The 22,164-nt window shown below is 44.2% G+C and overlaps 1 protein-coding gene across 1 annotated transcript in view; it reads right to left on the reverse strand.

Moving 5' to 3' along the window:
- LOC124613325 overlaps nt 1-22,164 on the reverse strand; it is a 365,135-nt gene that overhangs the window by 12,317 nt on the left and 330,654 nt on the right. Inside the window, exons 6-7 of the mRNA XM_047142021.1 lie at nt 10,905-10,962; nt 3,216-4,664 (exon numbers count right to left, since the gene is read on the reverse strand). Coding sequence (XP_046997977.1) covers nt 3,216-4,664; nt 10,905-10,962 — 1,507 coding nt within the window. The remainder of the gene's footprint in view (nt 1-3,215; nt 4,665-10,904; nt 10,963-22,164) is intronic.

Here is a 22,164-nt window from a genome sequence, read left to right on the forward strand (position 1 = left end):
TTCAGTAGCTGCAGGGGTAACAGTCTGGATAATTGACTGACTTGACCTTTTAACTCCAACGAAAACAGCCTGCTGTGCTGGTACTGGGAAAGGCTAAAAGCAAGGGGAAGCTACAGTTGACCTGTAATTCTTCCCGAGGGCATACAGCTCTGCTGTATGGTTAAATGATAATGACGTCCTCTGGGTAAAATACTCCGGAGGTAAAATAGTCACCCTTTCGAATCTGTGGTGGGTGGGGGTGGGTGGGGGGAGGGGGGCCGCTGCTCAGAAGGATGTTGTTATTAGGAAAATCAAAACTGGCGTTCTACGGCTCTGAGCGTGGAATGTTAGATCCTTTAATCGGGCAGGTAAGTTATAAAATTTAAAAAGGGAAATGGATTGGTTGAAGTTAGATGTAGTGGCAGAAGGAACAGGTTAAAAAAAATGGCTCTGAGCACTATGGGACTTAACGTCTATGGTCATCAGTCCCCTAGAACTTAGAACTACTTAAACCTAACTAACCTAAGGACATCACACAACACCCAGTCATCACGAGGCGGGAGGAACAGGATTTCCGGTCAGGTGAATAAAAGGTTACAAATACGAAGTCACAAAAGGGTAATGTAGGAGTGGGTTTAATAACGAATAAGAAAACAGGAATCGGGTAAGGTTCTATGAATAGCATAGTGAACGCATTATCGTAGCAAAGATAGACACGAAGCCCACACCTGCCACAGTAGTACAGGTTTATATGCCAACTATCTCCTCAAATGATGAAGAGATTGAAGAAATTTGTGATAAAAGTGGTTATTCAGAGAATAGGAGACAAAAATTTGACTGTGATGGGGAACTGGAATTCGATAGTAGGAAAAGGAAGAGACGGAAGAATATTAGGAAAGTATGGACTGTGGGAAAAGAATTTAGCACAGAGAATAATTTAATCATCGCTAACTCCTAGTTTAAGAATCGTGACAGAAAATTGCATACGTGGAAGAGACCTCGAGACATCAGGAGGTGTAATTATGTCAGAGACAGCAAAAGACTTGGAAGAGCAGTTGAATGGAATGGACAGAGTCTTGAAAGGAGAATATAAGACAAACATCAACATAAACAAAAGAAGGCTAATGGAATGCGGACGAATTAAATCAGGCGATGCTGAGATAGATCAGGAAACGAGACGATTCAACAAAGTAACTGATGATGGCCGACGTAGAGAGGATATTAAATGCAGACTAGCAATGACAATCAAATTGCTCCTGAAGAAAACAAACTTGCTAACACTGAATACAAATTTAAGTGTTAGAAAGTATTTTCTGGAGGTATTTGGCGCGTAGCCATGTATGGAGGAGAAACATGGACAATAAAAAGTTTAGACGAGAAGAGAATAGAATCTTTTGAAATGTGGCGATAAAGAAGAATCCTGAAGATTACATGGGTAGATCATGTAACTAACGAGGATGTACTGAATGGAATTGTGGAGACAATAAATTTGTGGCGCAACTTGACTAAAACAAGGGATCCGTTGATGAGACACGATCTGGAACATCAAGGGATCACCAGTTTAATATTGGAGGGAAAGGGTAGGGGAAAAATCGGAGAGGAAGACTAAGACATGAATACAGTAAGCAGATTCAGAAGGCTATACGTTCCAGATGTTATTCAGAGTAGCAGAAGCTCGCACAGAACAGGGTATCATGGAGAGCTGCATCAACCCAGTCTTTGGACTGAAGACCACAACAACAACAATGCATGTACAGAAACACAGCATTATTTTTTAACTAATAGGACTGTAGGACTGTAGACAGCAAAATGCACTTATGTGTTTTAAAATTTGGTACCCCAGAAGGTACAACAGCTTGGCACTAGAACCATGTGCCATCTAATAAAGCACGTTCAAAAACTTTTTGAGTGGTTTGGCATCTGGATGACGTCTAGGGACATTCAACAGGGTACGGAGAACACAAAAGCACTGAAATCGTGTTTTTTGAAGAATTGGTAGCTCGAACTTCTTCCCTTTCCATTCGTCATGTGATTGTAATGTTACACATTGTCTTTGTTTGACTTCCGTTTTCTTCCACAAACATGTTTCTGACGAAATTTTGGTAGGGACGTTTTTGTGCTGTTAGTGTACTAGGAATTTGGCTGTGGCTTGCGAGTATGTGATTTTGGTTCATGCCGTATACGTGTATACATAAAAAGCGCTGGACCCACAACAGAACCATGTGGGTCAACTCCGCCCCCTCACCACACTCCCCTCAGTCTACACACAAAAACAACTCTTTTTACATGCCCTTAGCCAAATATATATATATATATATATATATATATATATATATATATATATATATATATAATTTACGTATTGGCGATATACAGGGTGTTACAAAAAGGTACGGCCAAACTTTCAGGAAACATTCCTCACACACAAATAAAGAAAAGATGTTATGTGGACATGTGTGCGGAAACGCTTAATTTCCATGTTAGAGCTCATTTTAGTTTCGCCAGTATGTACTGTATTTCCTCGATTCACAGCCATGTTTTCATACGGGCTACTCTACCTGTGCTGCTAGAACATGTGCCTTTACAAGTACGACACAACATGTGGTTCATGCACGATGGAGCTCCTGCACATTTCAGTTGAAGTGTTCGTACGCTTCTCAACAACAAATCGGTGACCGATGGATTGGTAGATGCCGACCAATTCGATGGCCTCCACGGTCTCCTGACCCCAACCCTCTTGACTTTCATTTATGGGGGCATTTGAAAGCTCTTGTCTACGCAACCCCGGTACCAAATGTAGAGACTCTTCGTGCTCGTATTGTGGACGGCTGTGATACAATACGCCATTCTCCAGGGCTGCATCAGCGCATCAGGGATTCCATGTGACGGAGGGTGGATGCATGTATCCTCGCCAATGGAGAACACTTTGAACATTTCCTGTAACAAAGTGTTTGAAGTCACGCTGGTACGTTCTGTTACTGTGTGTTTCCATTCCATGATTAATGTGATTTGAAGAGAAGTAATAAATTGAGCTCTAACACGGAAAGTAAGCGTTTCCGGACACATGTCCACATAGCATATTTTCTTTCTTTGTGTGTGAGGAATGTTTCCTGAAAGTTTGGCCGTACCTTTTTGTGACACCCTGTATACCGAGAAAGCTCTGAACAAATACTGATCTTTTGAGACATCGATATTTTAGCTTATACCTACAGCGGGCATCGATTACTGCTACTCACTAGGCGCCGGAGTGGTGGCCGGCGGGCTTGCAGCAACGGTCGGCGTCGCGGCGGTGGCGGTGCCGGGGGCGGGGGCAGCGCCTTGTTCCGCCCCCGGCAGCGGCGATCCCGCCCCCTTGTGGCGCTGGCGGTGTCCTTCCGGCGGCGCCGCCACCGACACGGCCACGTAGGCGTCGCGGTGTCGGGAGCGCGGCGCCGGCTGTGACGTCACGCGGTGGTACGTGAAGTGCGGCAGGCGACGCGGCGTCGGCTGCGGCGCGGGCCCCACCGGCAGGTTGTTGTCGTCCACGCCCCCGCCGCCGCCGGCAGCAGTTACCGCCTGCTTCGGCTGCACCCCCTGCTCATTCTCCCACCCCCTGTCCACGTGCGTGTTGTTCAGTGCCCTGTCGAAGAAATTCTGCCATATTTCGTCTCTGGTAGAATAACGGTCGTGCTTCAACTGCATTCCTGCACCTAGCGGGAATGACCTCCCGCCTGTCTCGTACTGGACGCCTCCACGCGTGGACACGTTAACCATTCCGCTGTCGTTTCTCCCCGCCATGATTCGTTCCGCACCAGTCCTCTCCCGCTGTTGCTGCTGTTGGGGCCGTTGGTGGCTCGAGTTCTTCCAACCCGACCACTCACCCGTCGCGAAAGAGAACGGTTCGCGGTACGGCGGTACAGTTATGTTGCGCGGCGGTGGCAGTGGAGGCCTTTGACGCTCACGCGTTGCAGAGGAAGGTCCTCTCGGGCCTTGCATGATTTTCTCCCTGATGGCCTCGTCGGTCAGGACGTATTTGTACCTAGAGATGACCGCTTCTGGGTCGTACTGGCCCAAGTTCTTCCCGCCGTAAGTCGGCTTCTCCTTCTCTGGAGCGGGCGTCCCTTTCCAGCCCTGCATCACCTTTTCTCTGATGACGTCATCCGTTAGCGGCGTCTGGTACCTCGACGCCACTTGTCGCGCGTATTCTAAGAACTCTTTGTCGTGCATCGGATGGAGAGTCTTTCTCGTCGTGTTGGTAACCTCCACATCTGATGGAGCGTCAGTGACTACAGTGGTCGTTCTGTCAGAAACCGTACTGTTCTGCCTCCCGTGATTTGCGCCACCCTTCCTAGACAGTTTCCTGCGGCTGGGCCTATTCCTGCCCCTCCCCCTCTGTCTGGTCTTGGTCTTGTTTCTGTTTCTCGTCCCGTTTCCTCCTTTGCCAGACCTGTTCTTGCCCAGAGGCCTAAGAATGTGGTCGTCTTCGGGCAGGACGCCAGCCTTCATCAGCTGCCGCAACCTGTTCTTCCTCTCTTTGGTGTCAGGTGGCTGGGGCCCCGACGTCTCCCTGTACTCGTTCAGCTTACTCCAGTCGAATTCCCTCTGCTGATGTCTGTGCTTCAGCCTTTCCAAACTCCTGCGTTTCGTCAGCGAGCGAAAGCCATCATTCTGATCTCCGTCCTGTTTCAGATTTGATGCCAGCCTTTCTGTAACAAAAGAGGTCGTGGATAGTGTTAGATTATCAAATTTTCAATTCTATTTTCCTAACTTTTACGGTACTTCACACTTGCAAGTGTTCTATGTATGATAGGCATGTTTATTTCTCGATCAGTTTAAAGTGATACGCCAGGCAAGAGTGGGCAAACAAAGACTTTTTGGAAGAGATTTGTTTCTCTTATGAGGGGTTTACATAATTCTTATGTTACTTCTGACATGGAAAGAGACAGTACCAAAGTCAATGTTTGGTGTGGGCTAATGTGCAGTTACATCACTGGTCCATCGTTTTTCATCGAGTCTACCATCAACGGTGATGTTTACCTGGACATGTTAAAGAGGTTTACTGTACCACAATTGGAACACCTGTAACCCGATGTCACATTCCAGCAGAATGGGACGCCGTCCTTCTGGTCCCTACATGTCCGTCAGATTCTGGGCGAAAAGTTTCCAAAAAATGGTTTAAATGGCTCTGAGCACCATGGGACTCTGAGGTCATCAGTCCACTAAACCTTAGAACTACTTAAACCTAACTAACCCAAGGGCATCACACACATTCATGGCCGAGGCAGGATTCGAACCTGCGACCGTAACAGTCGCGCGGTTCCAGACTGAAGCGCCTAGAACCGCTCGGCCACAGCGGCCGGCGCAATGGATTGGAACATGTCACCGATGTGATCTTGAATCGTACGTGGAGAGAAATGGATTTTTCCGAATAGACATTGATGTGTATGAATGAGGAAACAAAACTGTATGAGTTATCTCATCATATGTTGAAAAACATTTGTTAACATTTAGTATAGTTTTAAAGGTATTAAAGTCTTAAGCTGTAAAGATAATTTATACACATCACGTATGTAAATGACTCAACGAGTCTGTCGTGCCCTGCATTTTGGAAGCTACAACGTACGTCAACTTTTTAACGGACGAGCATATAATCATTCTGTCCGACTCTAAATCTGCAACCTCCTTACTTGAACGCTGAGGAAGGAACACTCAAATCATCCATAACCCGTTTGATATTGATCAGTATAGGTCAGATGGCTAGAAAGGGACACTGTTTGACAAAAGCAAGTTGGGACAGGTCTGAAGTACACAAACCAGAAATATCGAATGTCTTCGTTCACAGTGTGATGGATCTCGTTAGACAAGGGTGGAACAAAGAGTGGAGAACCTCGCAGGTGAAAAGGAGTGGGCACTGTGTCATAACACGAACGATACGAACAAGAGACCTGGTGCAGCAGGCTCAATTGTGAAAGGGAAATCGTGCTCATTATATCGAATTCTGTAATTTTCCATCGCATCGACATCTTAGTCACCTCTGAGTAACTTTGAGAAAGCTCAGAAGGAGTTGGAAGGACTGGTCGTCTAAGAAACACAAGCGTCATGAAATACCAGTTACGATCCTCAGTCCGTGTACAGTCAACATCAGATGACTCTGCTGTGCAAGCAGCTCACAGGCAAAAAGTGCCTGGTCGTCATTTATTAAATCACTGTCCCGTTCTACCATCTGGCCAATATTTTCGATCGTGTGAAACCCATCTCCCTCTGTTCCCCCCCACGATATCCAGAAAGCAATAGCTACAGGCGCCCAGCTACTCTCACGCCCATAAATTAAGGATAATTGCACAATGTGGTGCCACACAATGTGGCACTACACAAAACTGGTGCTAATAGCATAGTCAAATAGGGAACACACAGCACACAGATCTGTAAGTCCACCATATTAGTGATAAGTTGAGAAAATCGTCCCGAAGCACATGTGCTACAAAACGCCACTGTTTCCTGCGCATGTACCCCGACATCAATGTGGGATATGATCACCATGCACACGTACACAATCCGCGCAACGGGTTGGCACACTCTGGATCAGGTGGTCGAGCAGCTGCTGGGGTATAGCCTCCCATTTTTGCCCCAGTGCCTGTCGGAGCTCCTGAAGTGTCCTAGGGGTTTGAAGACGTGCAGCGATAGGTCGACCGAGAGCATCCCAGACGTGCTCGATGGGGTTTACGTTTGGAGAACAGGCAGGTCACTCCACTCGCCTGATATCTTCTGTTTCAAGGTACTCCTCCACGATGGCAGCTCTGTGGTGCCGTGCGTTATCATCCATCAGGAGGAAGGTGGGACGCACTGCGCCTCTGAAAAGGCTGATATACTGGTGCAAAATGACGTCCCGGTACACCTGACCTGTGAAACACATGCAGGGGTGTACGTGCACCAATCATAATCTCACCCCACATCATCAGATAACGACCTCCATAAAGCTTCCTTTCAAGGACATTAAGGGGTTGGTATCTGGTTCCTGCTTCACGCCAGATGAAAACCCGGCGTGAATCACTGTTCAGACTATACCTGGACTCGTCCGTGAACATAACCTTGGACCACTGTTCCAATGACCATGTACTGTGTTTTTGACACCAGGCTTTACGGGCTCTCCTGTGACCAGGAGTCAGTAGAATGCGCCTTGCAGGTCTCCAGGCGAATAAACTATGTCTGTTCAGTCGTCTGTAGATTGTGTGTCTGGAGACAATTGTTCCAGTGGTTGCGGTAAGGTCCCGAGCAAAGCTACCTGCAGTACTCCGTGGCCCTCTGCGGGCACTGAAGGTGGGATATCGGTCTTCTTGCGGTGTTGTGCACTGTGGACGTCCCGTACTGTAGCGCCTGTACACGTTTCCTGTCTGCTGGAATCGTTGCCATAATCGTGAGATCACACTTTGTGACACAGAGGGTCCGTGCTACGACCTGCTGTGTTTGACCAGCTTCCAGTTGCTCTAGTATTCTTCCCCTCATAACGTCATCAATATGTGTTCTTAAAGCCATTTTCAACACACAGTCACCATTAGCAAGTCTGAAAACGTCTGCTCACTTACTCGCTGCACCGCACTCTGACATGCACCAACACACATCTGCGTATGTGGACTGCTGCCAGCACCAGCGTGCGACGACCACAGGTCAAATGCACCGCATGGTCATACCCCGAGGTGATTAAAACCCGAAAACTGCGCACCAGAGCGTTGTTTCATCATGTATCAGCATTATCCTTAATTTATGAGCATGAGTGTAGATGCCGTGTTCTTTGATTTCCGGAAGGCTTTCGATGCAGTTCCGAACTGCCGCCTAACGAAAGAAATGCGAGCGTACGGAATATCAGTTGTGTGATTATACTGAACAGTTCCTAGCGAACATAACACAGCGTGTCATTCTGAATGGAGAGAAGTCTTCAGACGTGAAAGTAGCTTCGGGCGTGCCCAAGGGGAGACTTTTACGGGCATTAGTTTATACTGCATATAAGGGGCGATGAAAAACTTTCCGGTCGAAAGCCATACAGTCCAGAATCAGTATGCCGGGCAGGCAAAATTGCCGTGTGCAATGAGGCAATCATCCCACCCACGCACAAGGTTCAAGATAACCGTTTTGTAGAACACGGTGTGCTGTTGCATGGAGATGACCGTAACTGCATGTCAACCGACAGGAATCGTCGATCCTTCAAGGTCTTTTCCTTAAGGAATCGAAGGCGTGATAATCGCACGGGGAGAGATCAAAACTATAGGGTGGGTGTTCGAGTGTTTCTAATGTGACTTGGCGTAACTTCTGGGCTATGTCTTGTGTAGAATCGCGACCAGCACGGATCTTGTGCACCATTCCATAATACTAGCTGTCGACAGACCTTCTGCCCTATACCCATTCTTCATTCTCCGACGGATGTCTACTGGTGTTTGTCCTTCGACAGCTAAGAAAAGAGTAACAGTACGTTGGTTCTTTTTGGATACATTTGGGAACAACGTCAGCATAGTTCCTGTTCCCGCATTTACCGCACACACGTAGTAATGACACGAATGCAACACTTATCCCTTGCCTACATGACGTTGCTTGTATAATCGCATCGGAGTCATGCTGCGCTGCATGTTCGCTACGACAGCACCCTCAAACGGAAACATTTTGATCACCATAAGGTTTTTAACATGTCTGTCAATCAGCGACTGTTGTATCATACAAAATTTTGAAAAACACAGCCCTAATTCGTGAACACAATTAATTTGTGACCTAGGTTTCGGTGTCACAAGGGACACCTTCTTCGGACAAAATTAAAACTAAATGTTACAGCATAACGTACCAAAAAATAGGAAAGCTGCGGTCATACCTGACAGCGTCAGATAGTCATTTTACTTTATTTCTGACTATCTGACGCTGTCAGGTATGACCGCAGCTTTCGTATTTTTTGGTACGTTATGCTGTAACATTTAGTTTTAATTTTGTCCGAAGAAGGTGTCCCTTGTGACACCGAAACCTAGGTCACAAATTAATTGTGTTCGCGACTGAGGTCTGTGTTTTTCAAAATTTTGTATTTTGATCACCCCTTATGTAAATGACGTAGTAGATAACGTCGGAATTTCCACGACGCTTTTCGCGGGTGATGCTGTTGTATACAGAGAGGTAGCACAAGGAAATTGTAGCGAAATGTAGGAAGACTTGCAGAGGATCGACGTTTGGTGCAGGGAATGCATCTGGCCCTCAAAATAAACAAATGCAACTTGTCGTGAAAAAATACCGTTTAACCGTTTATTGTATCATTACACGATTGCTGAATAACCACTGGAAGCAGCTTCTTCCATTTAGTATGTAGGGGTGCGTATACGGAGAGATCTGAAGTAGAACCAACACGAAAAATTTGTCAGGAGTGAGGCAGACGCCACACTGAGTTTCGTTGGAAGAATCGTTAGGAAATTCAGTCTATCAATAAAGGAAGCAGCTCAGGAAACACCCGTTCTACCTGTTCTTGAATTTACTCGTCAGTGTGAGATCCGTACCAGATAGATAGAGAAGATCGAAAAAAGAGCAGCACGTTCCGTTACGGGTTCCTATAGCAAGCACGAAAGGTTCACAGAGGTAATCAATGAACTCCAGTGACAGACACTGAGAGAGAGGCGTTCTGCGTCACAGTGTGGTTTATTATGAACGTTTTGAGAACGTACTTTCCTAGAAAAGTCAACAGATGCATTGCTTCCTCCTACGTATAGCTCTCGAAAAGACTATGAAGACAAAATCAGAGGGATTCGTGCCCACACGGAGGCGTACGGGCGATCGTTCTTGCAACGAGGTACTCGTGAGTGAATCAGGAAAGAGGGAAAGTTGCAGTGGTATTCAAGTACCCGCCGCCAAACGCCACAAGCTGGCTTGAGAAGTATAGATGCAAATATAGATGCATAGAACATTATTTACATTCTCATTGGCTGCAAAATTAACTGTATAGGGTGGAGGATGTCGAATGGAGGTAAGTTCTTCAGATAACCACAGTTCGGAAATTCACCGTTATTGAGCTATGAGAATATTTTGTATTGTTTACTCCTTAAAATTTCATTACCAAATCAAGTACTCTAGAAGTATCATAATACCACCAACTTTTAAAGATAATTTGCTGTACTGTTGCACGCTCATACTCACACTGCTGGAAACGCCCAAAAATGTTCACCTTCCGGACAATCATTTGCCACTCCCCCCCCCCCCCCCCCCACCCACTCCGCGACTCTCCACCTCCATCCCCCGCTACCAACGGCTCACATTGATCGTCATCTCGTGGCCGTATATCGACAGTGGCGGACCTATGATTATCTGGAAAATTGTCATCGATTCGACGTCCCATACCCTCTACTGGCTCTGAAAGACTGTTCGTACTGTATGAAGCAATGATTCTCTGAAATCTAACTTATCTGTTGTTTTGTGCCTTAAAATACGATTTCGTTACATGTTGAATATTTGGTATTAAACTGCCCGACAACAGTTTTCATGGCCTCGCTGTAGACTTTTTAGCTACATAACCTTCATAGCACAGCTTTGAATGGATTGCCTCCTTGACATGGAGGTCGGCGTCCATGGGTACACATGTCGATACCGTGCGTTCTATGCCCCGTTTTTGTGGTGTAAAGGTATGGACCTGGGCCCTGCTTGATGAGATCAAATGGGAATATAAGTACAACTGGTAAGTAGAGATTGACAGAGAAGAAGCTGACGACGCGCAAATACATAGGCATCCACCAGGGAGCGCTTGTTTCTATTTAGGCAAATTACGGAGAGAACAGAACCTGTGCCATGATTCTATTGCGGATTGTTCTGATACTCTGCTTTTCTGCATCAGCCTCAAGATATTAGATTTTGTGGCACAACTCAGTTGCTTATTTAGCGTGAACACAGCGAACCTAACACGTATGAGACGAAATGGGTTCAGTGATACTTACGCCAACGCGTCGGATTCTCTGCGATATGGACCATTAGTTCCAGTAAATCCTCCGCCACCTGTAACAAGGACAGAGCTGAGAATGTAGTCCGACTTGGCAGTCGTATGAAATAATAAGACAAAGAAATAATATATTATCTGGTATACACAGTATGTAAATTTCTCCGTAGAAATATAGAAATACGTATGTGCACATGAAAACCGTGCAATAACTCGACTTTCTTTCTATTATTGTTTATGTGGAAAATATTTCTAAGCGATAAAATGTAACGAGTGCTGTGGTGTTATTTTCACATCTGTGACGTATGTCATAATAAAAATGATGGCTTACAGGCAAATTGCGAAATTAAAATGAAGCACAGTAGTCGTAAGAAGTCCAGGACTTTTTGCCGTTTCAGTAAAGTGGTATGCAGTTTCAAATTTTCATGATTACATACAATGTAGCTGCGAGGAGTCTTGTTCTATCAGTCAACCTATGGTTGGCACTCAGCTAAGAAGTACATAGTGCCACTTTCAAAAGATGTTTAATAGTCGTAGCTTCGTGTAATCAGCTTACTTCATTCACATACGATGCAAGTCTTAGTTTTTAAGATGTTCTATAGAGAGAGAGATGGAATAGGTTGCGAAGCTTACTGTCACTTAATCCATGGCACGATACTGTACAAATTTCGTTCGCCTTCAGTAGCTCTGTATCATGTATTCTCGATTCTAGTTGAAATATCTGTACATAAATGTCACTGATAAGGAAACCATTACGTTTCGTAACAGTCGTCTCAGCTGTTGAAGTATTTGTTTACATCTTCATTTCTTTTGTTCGTTCCAGATTTCAACCACAAGAAATGTTAATAAGTTCTAGTGATTAACGAAAATAAAAGAAAGAGAACAGAGGAAAGAATACCTCTATGTATGAGTTTTCTAACGACGATTCGCCATACCACGTATGCGGGCTATTGTGTAGGATGTTAGGATGTTAAGTATTCTAGGATGCTAAGCCGTGCCATATTTCTTCTACGTGGTCAAGGTTTCGATCCCTCTGCTGGAACATTCTTCAGGATCTTGTGGTGTTCACTGTTAGGTGAATACTCTGGTAACCTTGACTGCCACAATATGCTAAGGAAGATCCCAGCAGCGGAGTCGAAACGTCGTTCGTGTAGAGGTAAAGTGACGCGGCCTAACACTTTTTAACTTCAATGGCATCGATCACGAAAGCCTACAGACTTACATATGTATGTATTTGTTTCCTACCTTTATTTCATTCCTTGCATCAGGCTAGCGAATCTAGCATGATATATAATAAAAAGTTATATGGTTTCCGTGCATGTACAGTAGGCTACAATAAAAAATAAGTTAGAAAAATTCTTGGCTGACTTTATTCTGCTTACGTTGTATAAGGGGCGATCGAAACGTTTCCGTTAGAGGGCGCCGCTGCAGCTTATATGCAACACAGCACGATTTCGATGCGGGTATATAGGGTGAACATTAATGAAACTGACAGCCGAAGTGGCCGTGCGGTTAAAGGCGCTGCAGTCTGGAACCGCAAGACCGCTACGGTCGCAGGTTCGAATCCTGCCTCGGGCATGGATGTTTGTGATGTCCTTAGGTTAGTTAGGTTTAACTAGTTCTAAGTTCTAGGGGACTAATGACCTCAGCAGTTGAGTCCCATAGTGCTCAGAGCCATTTGAACCATTAATGAAACTGACAAAATGTTGACACGGTTTCCTGACTGAAGATGGAGGAAAAGAGGTCCTATGGACGTGTACCCAGAAATGCATCATTGCCACGGTAGGTGGCACTGACGAATGAAAGTTCCTCTGACCACGTGCCGTGTGTTACCTGTGTGTTGTAAGCTGTGCGATTGACACAGCGTACAGCAAGCAGCAGAATGGTCCGGTAATCATGTCGGGAACAAGTCGAGTTGGTGCTTGTGTACGGCCAAGCAGATGGAAACGGCCGAGAGACTGAAACAAGTACCCTGACAGACACCAACAACATCACACAACATTTCAAGCCCTTTCTTTGGCGTTTGTGCGATCAAGTGGCCTTTCAGACGAACGTGCTGCGGACTGTGCGTACATCAGATTTGGAAGAGTCTGTATTGCACGGATTTGACAAGTTCTTGGTAGGTTTCTGGAGGTATATAGTACCAGATGTCTACGCATAAGTCAAGCCATTTTGTTAAATTGGCCATTGGTCTGAGGGCGCTGATCTAGCTTCCGGTAGCGTCCCAGAAGTCCTCCGTTGGGCTGTGATCACGCGAATTGGTGGTCAAGACATCTACGAGATGGACTACATGAAATGAGATCGCTTCGGAATATATCACTATTCACAAACCATTATGAGCAGTGAAAAATGGCTTGTGACTGGTCTCAAAAGGAGGATTGCATATTTTGAAGGTGGAACTGAAGTTGGCAGAAAATGGAGGAGAAATAGTTTGGTGGCCAAGTGTCTATATTGGTGGGATGGGTCTAAAGGTGTTGCAGTGAGGAGTGAGTCATCTGGACAGATGGTAACGATAACATCATCTGGACGCCAGCGCCGACACCATGATGGAGGCCTCACAGAAGATTATGATACGCCATTGGAGACACAAATTGGTGTGGCGTCCGAGGTTGTCCATATTGATGGGCTGGGTCTGGATGTGTTGGTCAACATGACGGGGAGATGCGGCAAGTACTTCTTTAGCCATTGCCAAGGTAGCTAATGGCAGGCGAGACGTGGGACTGAAATGGGGAAAGCTCTGGGATTGCTTTGGGTGCATGCCCTAGTTGTCGCAGGACACTGTTGAAGCTGACCGAGAGTCTGTTGGTGGCCAGTAACTGAGAAGGAACTTCAAATGTAACGTGTACTGTCGAGATGATTGCCAACCTGTGCAGTCAATAGTCGACGTGGGATGTGGCCAAGCTATCGTGGACATGGTCCACCTGAAGCATGGGCATGTCTTTACACACTGGCCAGATAAGATACCAAACACCATCAGATATGGAGAAGTGTGGTGCTATTTTATGCAGAACACTAGCAGTGTCATTCAGGGGCTTGAATGTGTTTAGTGGGCAGCTAAGAGATTGTCTGATTGGGATTCTTGTACAGCACATACTGTGTACATTCAATACGGGCAGTGGCTGGTGTGTGTGTTTTGAGTACGAAGTGTTCGTTACAAGTTCCGGTATTACACAGGACGGCCATGAGTGTGCAAGAGTCTGCCTTTGTATTTTGTCCTATCTCTATGCTGAGAGCGTGTTCTACCATTTTACAGAAGACAGATCTTTATTGTCTTCAGAATCATGCTGTAGTTCTGTTCACCTACTGTACATAGCTATAAGTTCCCTGAAAAATATATTTCTGTTGTTGTCGATAGCCTTATAAACCTGTTGTTTGTAGCAGCAGTAAGTTGTTGGTGGAGTCCCTTGGAAGTAGAGGTAGATCTTGTGATTTTAAATTGATATAGTACTTTGTTGATATGGATGCTCGATTGTAAAGTACAACAGCAGGAGAGTGTGAATACTGTGCTTTTTATTTTGTTGTTCTTGGTTTGTGCCCACTTGTGTGCCACAGGTTTCAAATGGTTCTAATGGCTCTGAGCACTATGGGACTTAACTTATGAGGTCATCAGTCCCCTAGAACTTAGAACTACTTAAACATAACTAACCTAAGGAGATCACACACACCCATGCCCGAGGCAGGATTCGAACCTGCGACGGTAGCGGTCGCGCGGTTCCAGACTATAGCGCCTAGAACCGCTCGGCCACCTCGGCCGGCTGTGTCACAGCGGCTGAAACACGTTTGCTATATTGGGTGATCAGAAATAGTCTGAAGCGTGGACAGGTGTTGCAAGGTAGGTTGTGGGAGAGATAATTCTTGTTAAGAGAAACATAGATGCTTTATGCCGTTTTCGAGATAATCAGCATTGAAGATAGCCAATCAGGCCGTTGAACGCGGAAATTCAAACGGCGCCTCAGATACAATTAGTGTCATTTGTTCTCATAGCGCAGATGGCCGCGCACTGGACTGCTTAGCCTTTGGCTCGCGTTCGATCCCTACTACCGTCCCTTATCCAATTTTTGTATCACTCTCGGGCTCGAGCTGCTTGAATGTGCACCCGCAACGGCCCGGTTGGCTATCTTCAGCGCTAATTAATTCCGAAAAAGCTCTGCTTATCGAATTTTTTTCGTATCAATTATTTCTCAGCATGATCTACCGTGCAACATCCTTACAATTTTTGCAGACTGTTTCTGACCAACATGTATATATTGGTTAGGAAGATTTTTTTGATTATAGTGTTATGTGCATTTTTACATAAGGATGTACTGTGGGCAGTAACACAGCGCTGCCATGGGTATGCAAGCGTCTACTTTTGTATTGTGTCTTATCTCTACGTTGAGGACGTATTCCACCATTGTACAAGAGACGGTTCAAAGCGTGCTGAAGAAGTGTTCAACTTTTGTGCTTAGCTAAATGTCATCTAAGTTTATATTGCAGTTTTTGTCCATAGCCTAGGTGGCCTTGGTAGCCCTGTTGTATCTGGCAGTACTAACATGGAGACCACACGGCTATTGGGTTATTTTAATGTTTTATGTTATGTGAAGTTCAGAACTTATACACCACCTACACAAAAAATCCTTCCATGTAACGTTCAAAAATTATCGAGAAAAATGAGTACGATCTTTTCTGAGTGTCTTTAGTACCATAAAGTATGGTTGATTTTTTTAATAAATCTATGGTAGAGTGCTCGTCTGGCTGACCTGGGTTTGACTGCTGGCTGAACTGAATTTTTAAACAGAGGAGCATTTCGTGAAACGAAACTACATAAAGATGGATTTATAGGTAGCACTCAAGAACATAATCACTAGATCGCTGACTGTAGTCTCGTTTCAGTGATTTTTCTGTTTATTTTCTCATTTTTGTGTGTTCAGTTCTAACACATATATCATTTAAACATAAAATTTATTAGAGATATGTTAAAGGCCACATTCCGAATTATGATTTTTAAAAAGTATGTGGGTCTTTTTATATCTAATTACACACTGGATACAAAAATCCAGTATTCAATACAAATAGACATTCTTAATTACCGTTCTTTTACAAAAGATCGTTAATAGATATCGCTTAGATCTAAAAACATCACATGTTAAATTTTTTCACATTTATGTACTTTACTTCTCACAGAAAATTATTCGTTTAAAAATTTAAGACAACCAGGAATCAAGCCCATGGTTTACAGATGGCAGTCAAGCTCCCTACCTCATAGCTACACCGCCTATCGAAATATCGACCTTATGGTACTGTATTAAGGCTGCTCGGAAAACTTCAAACCGGATTTTCACGAGAACCGTTGGGAGTTGCATCGAACTGCTCGACTATAACGCACAATGAGCAAAAAGTGTGAATATTGTGCTTTCAGTTTTATTGGTCCTGGCTGGTGCCAGCTTGTGTGCCACAGGGTCTGAAACAGAACTGAACTGTACATCGTACTGATTGGGATTTAAAAAAAAATATTATTGTGTTATATCCACTTTTTACGTGAACATTGGCCCTGGACAGAATTTTGCCGCGCGAAATGTGGCAATGGTTAGCACACTGGACTTGCATTGGCGATGCCGAGGTTCAAATCCTTGTCCGTCTATCATAATTTCCCTAAATTTCACCAGGCACATGCCAGGACGGCAATGCCTATTTTCCTCCACATCCGTGAACTAATCAGAGCTTTTTCTCGGATTCCACCTGTTTTATTAGGATTTTTTTTAACGAGTCTACAGCTGGTTGTTCAGTGGTTAGCGTTGCTGCCTCTATATCATGGGGACTTGGGTTTGATTCCTGGCCAGGCTGGAGATTTTATTTACTTGGGGGCTGGGTGTTGTGTTGTCATCATACTTTCATCATAATCATCGATACACAAGTGACCGAAGTGGCATCACTGAAAAAGTCTTGCAATAGGCGGTCAAAGATCCCTAGATAGAGTCTCTCTGCGAATAATACCATACAAGCATTTCATTTCATTAAAAACAGTCACTCTGTTTTCTAAATTCCAATGTGTTTCATATAGTTTTCTTTATCGATAGCTTTTTAAGGATGCCGCAGTAAGGATATGTAATTTAATTTTTGAGTTACAGACATTAGTTACTTGAACAACTGAAATACTTTTACGCTAGACTCATCAATATACAACTCGTATTCGAGCGGAAAACAGTACCCGACGAATGTCCACCTGAAACCTTATTAAAAATCTCATACGAATTTTAATGACTTTTTGCACACTTCTGGACCGATTTCCGCAATGACAAGCTCAATATGGCCATTTAACTTGGAGATGGAGGGGGAGAGGAATCTTATCGTTTTGTTCGAGTAAACATGTGACTTCACGTATCCCCATAGTAAACTGTCGCAGGGCGTCTTTTCTTGGTGGCTCATTCTGGTCCCCATACAGCGAGATGAGGCGACCCTGAAATATCCCCTGCAGCAATAAGAGCGACTACCCGAGGTACGACAGGATCTAGCTGGATTTACTCGGTTTCGAGGTCTAAGGTAACTTATTTATCAGGGGATAAGGGGATACTTAAGGCATTCTTGAAACTGTAGGACGCTGTCGCTTTCGCCAGCTAAAAATCCTTACGAAAGAGTCGTTCGTTGTGCAATCATCAACTGCTGAAGTGTTATGAGACTATGTTCATCGTCTCTAATTCACCAGTTACACTTGCTGTTCATTAGGAAATGCGCGTCGTAGCTAAGGATGATATTCTTCGCAAAACTGTCATCCACTTGTTGGTTTGGCTGCACCCAGTCGGTGTATTGAAGCGTCTGCACAAAGCGGGTTGGATACAATTGTCGTTTCAATTGAAACTTGCTAGAGCGTAGACGAAGATATTTTGTCAGATTTTATTGCACAACGTTTCTTTAAATTTCTTGTAATCGAAGGCAAACTGAACTTCGGGGACTTCGGTCAAACCTCTCATATACTGGGGCAATGTTTTCAGCAAACCAGGAGGTACTGTTCCGCTTTGCTGTTTTAACTACAGCACCTCAACTACTTTCTTCAGACTTGTTAATTATCTGTCGAATTGGTAACGAAACTGGTACGTTTCAACAATCGATAATAGTGCCCAATTTGTGATGTGTTTCTATAGATTTTTTCAGTATTTGTAATAATTTAGACTACGACAACGCGTTGTTCACAAAGTGATTCATTTTCACCAACAGTAATGTCTAAATGAACAATAGCAAGCATTGCCATTAGGTCGGAACGAAAATATTGTGCCATTTAAACTGTGCATTCCTATCATGAAGCAGCGAGTGTCTTAAGTAACTGAAAAGGAGTACGGTACGCCATTGCTAACGATAAATATACGACTGAAAGTTTGTCAAACTTCCGGTAGCTACTTGAAAAAAGAAAGGTAGTGCTCAGTACAAATATGTCGCTGAAAGATTGTGAAATCTTGTTTCGCAGATTGAAAAAAGAAAGGTATCGGTCGCACGTAATATTCAGATTGAACACAACTGAGTTTGTAATTCGGAATGGCCAAAAATATGCGTAGTGCAAATAAAAAGAAATGCTGCAGCAACGGACTCATCGGTAAAGCGATAAATGTATAATTGAGAGTTGCCCAGTGCTTCGCACGTTATGCGATAACAACAGCGGATTCGCGGAAGCCGACGCTGTCAGAGCGGCTCGTGCAGCTGCCGCATTTGTAACATGCAAATTTAATCCGGTCAGCAGTGTGAGGTTAATGAAAAGGCCGACGATAATTAACTGGTATTACAGTCACGAAACTGGGTTCGCGGTACACTTTACTAAATTGTTTTGGTGCGGTCTGTGGAAGGCGGAACTGCACACCTGCGACAGGAATCACAACACTGCGCAATAGATGTGTCAACTTGCGTAATGAGGAATACCATCGCAAATCGTGAAACGACATTTTAACCCTCTAGCCATCCCATTAACAGACGGCGAAAAACTAAGGGGGGCATTCTAGGTGGAAATAATGAGAAAATTATGCCGATGCAATCATGTGTATTCTATCTCATGATCTATGCCCTGCGTAGAGCATTTTTAACGTGTTTAGATCTCTACCTATCTAGAGATGTAAAAAGCGCTGCTCCACATCAGTTCCATTACAGCGACCAGTTCTTGCAGTAAAATACGAGGCGAGGTGACAGTGGGCGAAAGGGGTCACCACTGGAGATATTCCAGGGGTGATTTCAGGTTTCAGCATTTGCCCTAGAAACGGTTAAAACTTCCCGAAAATATGGTCGGAACCAAGAGATTGGAGATAATTTTTATTTGTTTGTGGGGCGATATGAAGGCCGATTGCCTGTTTGAGTAACTGTTCATTTGTTTAAGAGAACAAAGTCTATAGGCCGAGAGTTTTCAGTAGTTAAACTGTCACCACCTGAAACGATTGCTACAGTAAAATGGTGTTGTTGACTAGAGTCACAATCAGCTATCATTGACTGTAATAGTAATCAGTTCATAGTGAAGAATGTAAGACGGTTCAGTTTTTGACAGTAATATCTAGGGAGCAACCATACCATCCACAACAGTAACATTTTTGAAATTTTTGAAAACATAGTCAGCGATCTTGAAATTTGTTAAAATTTAAAGCAGTCTTGATCGCAATCTTGTTACACGAGTGTCGAGGGTCGACGGAACTCATCTAGCAGTGTCCATCCACGGCTCTGGAGTCCGAAGATGACTCTTTCAGTGGAAACCGGTAACTCATTCCAATAAAAAATATTTTAAGAAGATTGCGATCAAGACTGTTTTAAATTTTAATACAGACCAGTGCTTTTATGTTTTACTCTTCATAGGTGGAATTGAGTTGATCATTCCCAATGGCGCTGACACAGAGATTGATGGAAGAAACAGGGGGTTTCTGTGGTCAGTGACAGCATAATTCACGAAAAAAACAGCTAGCCAGAAGAAAAGTCCAGAGAGTAGTCATATGTGCAAAAAAATCTGGGGAGTGATCCGACCCTGGAAACGTAAACACAGGCTGGATATAACACTCTGCTGTCAATGGAAGAGGAGATGGACACAGACAGGAGGAGAGGGAGATGGGTGGAGAGACGGGGGGTGTTGAGATGGACCAAGAGAGGGGTGCAGAGGCAATGGAGACAGGGTGGAGGGGACGAGGTGAAGAGAGGAGGAAGAGGAGGAGGAAGAGTTGGTGGTCAGAGGGGGTAGTAGGTGATACACACACACTTACACACACATACACAGAGAGAGAGAGAGAGAGAGAGAGACGGGGGGGGGGGGGGAGAGATAGAGAGGAGATAGAGAAAGGGGGAAGAAACGGTCAAATTGAAACAGAAGAACAACGATGGACGGGAATACGAGAAGGACGAAATTGATAAGACTGGATACAAACGTACCCTGACAATGCCAGGCACACAGCTAGCAGTAATCTTTACGTGTACTTCCACTCGCCACAAGTCGCAAGGCTCATAGCGTGTGGAAACAGCCAACAGTCACTTTCCTTTCAGTATTCTCAGCGGTTTATTGTGGCCCGTTATGGATTCCTCTCCTTTGAAACGTCCCCTTTAGAAATTTATAAATTTTTGTGCTGGTAAACCTCTTACGTTATTTTATTTTCAAACAGCTGAGCAAATCTGAACGTGCTCAGACGTTTCTCTATTTACTTATTCTGATCATCAACAAACTGACGCAATATTTTTAGCGCAACGCAATCTGACTTTCAATAATCCCTACAAAAGAATGACCCTGACTAACAATAACCTATACCTTTCATGAATCACTTACCCCACAAAAATCTTCGTTACTTGAACTACTGCAATACAGCGAGCGCCAATACTGCCAGCTAAATAAAAGATTCTAACTACGGAAGGCACTAACTGCTGATAGGCATAGTCAGGAAATGAAAGATTTTGTTAGAGAACAAACGATGTATTTACCTTAATAATGTTCAAAAGTCATAATATATACATCAGTTCATGATATCCAGTGTTATAAATTTCCTTTTTATGGCGGACACACGTCCAGATCGTCCGCTCTCAAAATTCTGCCATCTCTCTCCCCACATCCATCACTGCCGGCGCCTCACCTCCAACTGCACAACGCTACGCGCTGTTCACATCCAATTGCCCAACACTACAACAATGAATATTCCAACAATGCCATCCAGCCACAGACTGCACACTGCACAGTCAGTGATTTTCATACAGAGCGCTTCGTGGCGTTACCAACATAAAAACCTAAACAGCCTACTTACACCTGTACCAACCTTTTCATCTCAGTATAGCAATTACATCCAATGTCCTCAATTATTTGCTGGATGTACTCAGATCTATGTCTTCCTCTACAGTTTTTACCCTCTAATAGCTCCCTATAGCATCATGGTCCTGATGTCTTGACAGATATCGTGTCATCCTGTCCATTTTTCTTGTCAGTGTCTCCAATATATTTCTTTCTTCACCAATTCTGCGGATAACCTCCGCATTCCTTGTCTTATCAGTCCATCTAATTTTCCACACTCTTGTGTAGCAAAAAATCTCAAATGCTTGGATTGACTTCTATACCCGTTTCCCCATAGTCCATGTTTCACTGCCATATATTCTCAGAAACTTCTCCCACAAATTAAAGCATATGTTTGATATTAGATGACTTCTTTTGGTCAGTAACGCCCTCTTTGGCTCATGTACTCTGTTTTTATGTCCTCTTTGCTTTGTCGATCATGGATTATTTTGCTTCCGAGGTAGCAGAATTCTTTATCTACCTCGTGATCACCAATTCTTGCGTTCAAGTTTCTTGCGATTCTCATTTCATATACTTCTCATTACTTTAATCTTTTCCCGCTTTATTCTCAATTCATATTCTATAGTCATTAGACTATTTATTACATTCAACGAATCCTCTAATTGCCGGCCGGAGTGGCCGTGCGGTTATAGGCGCTAGAGTCTGGAACCGCATGACCGCTACGGTCGCAGGTTGAAATCCTGCCTCGGGCATGGATGTGTGTGATGTCCTTAGGTTAGTTAGGTTTAAGTAGTTCTAAGTTCTAGGGGACTGATGACCACAGTAGTTAAGTCCCATAGTGCTCAGAGCCATCTGAACCACTTTTTTTTTAATCCTCTAATTCGTCTTCCCTTTGGATGAGACAACAATATTATCGGCGAATCTTATCATTAATACCTTTTCACTTTGAACCACTCTTGACCCTTTCTCTTATTTCCGTCATTCCTTCTTCGTCGTGAAGATTGAACAGCAGGGGTTAAAGATTTCAACCCTCTCTTACACTCTTTTTAAATCGAGC

This window comes from Schistocerca americana, chromosome 4 (genome assembly GCF_021461395.2).
Source record: "Schistocerca americana isolate TAMUIC-IGC-003095 chromosome 4, iqSchAmer2.1, whole genome shotgun sequence".
NCBI classification, from domain to species: Eukaryota; Metazoa; Arthropoda; class Insecta; order Orthoptera; family Acrididae; genus Schistocerca; species Schistocerca americana.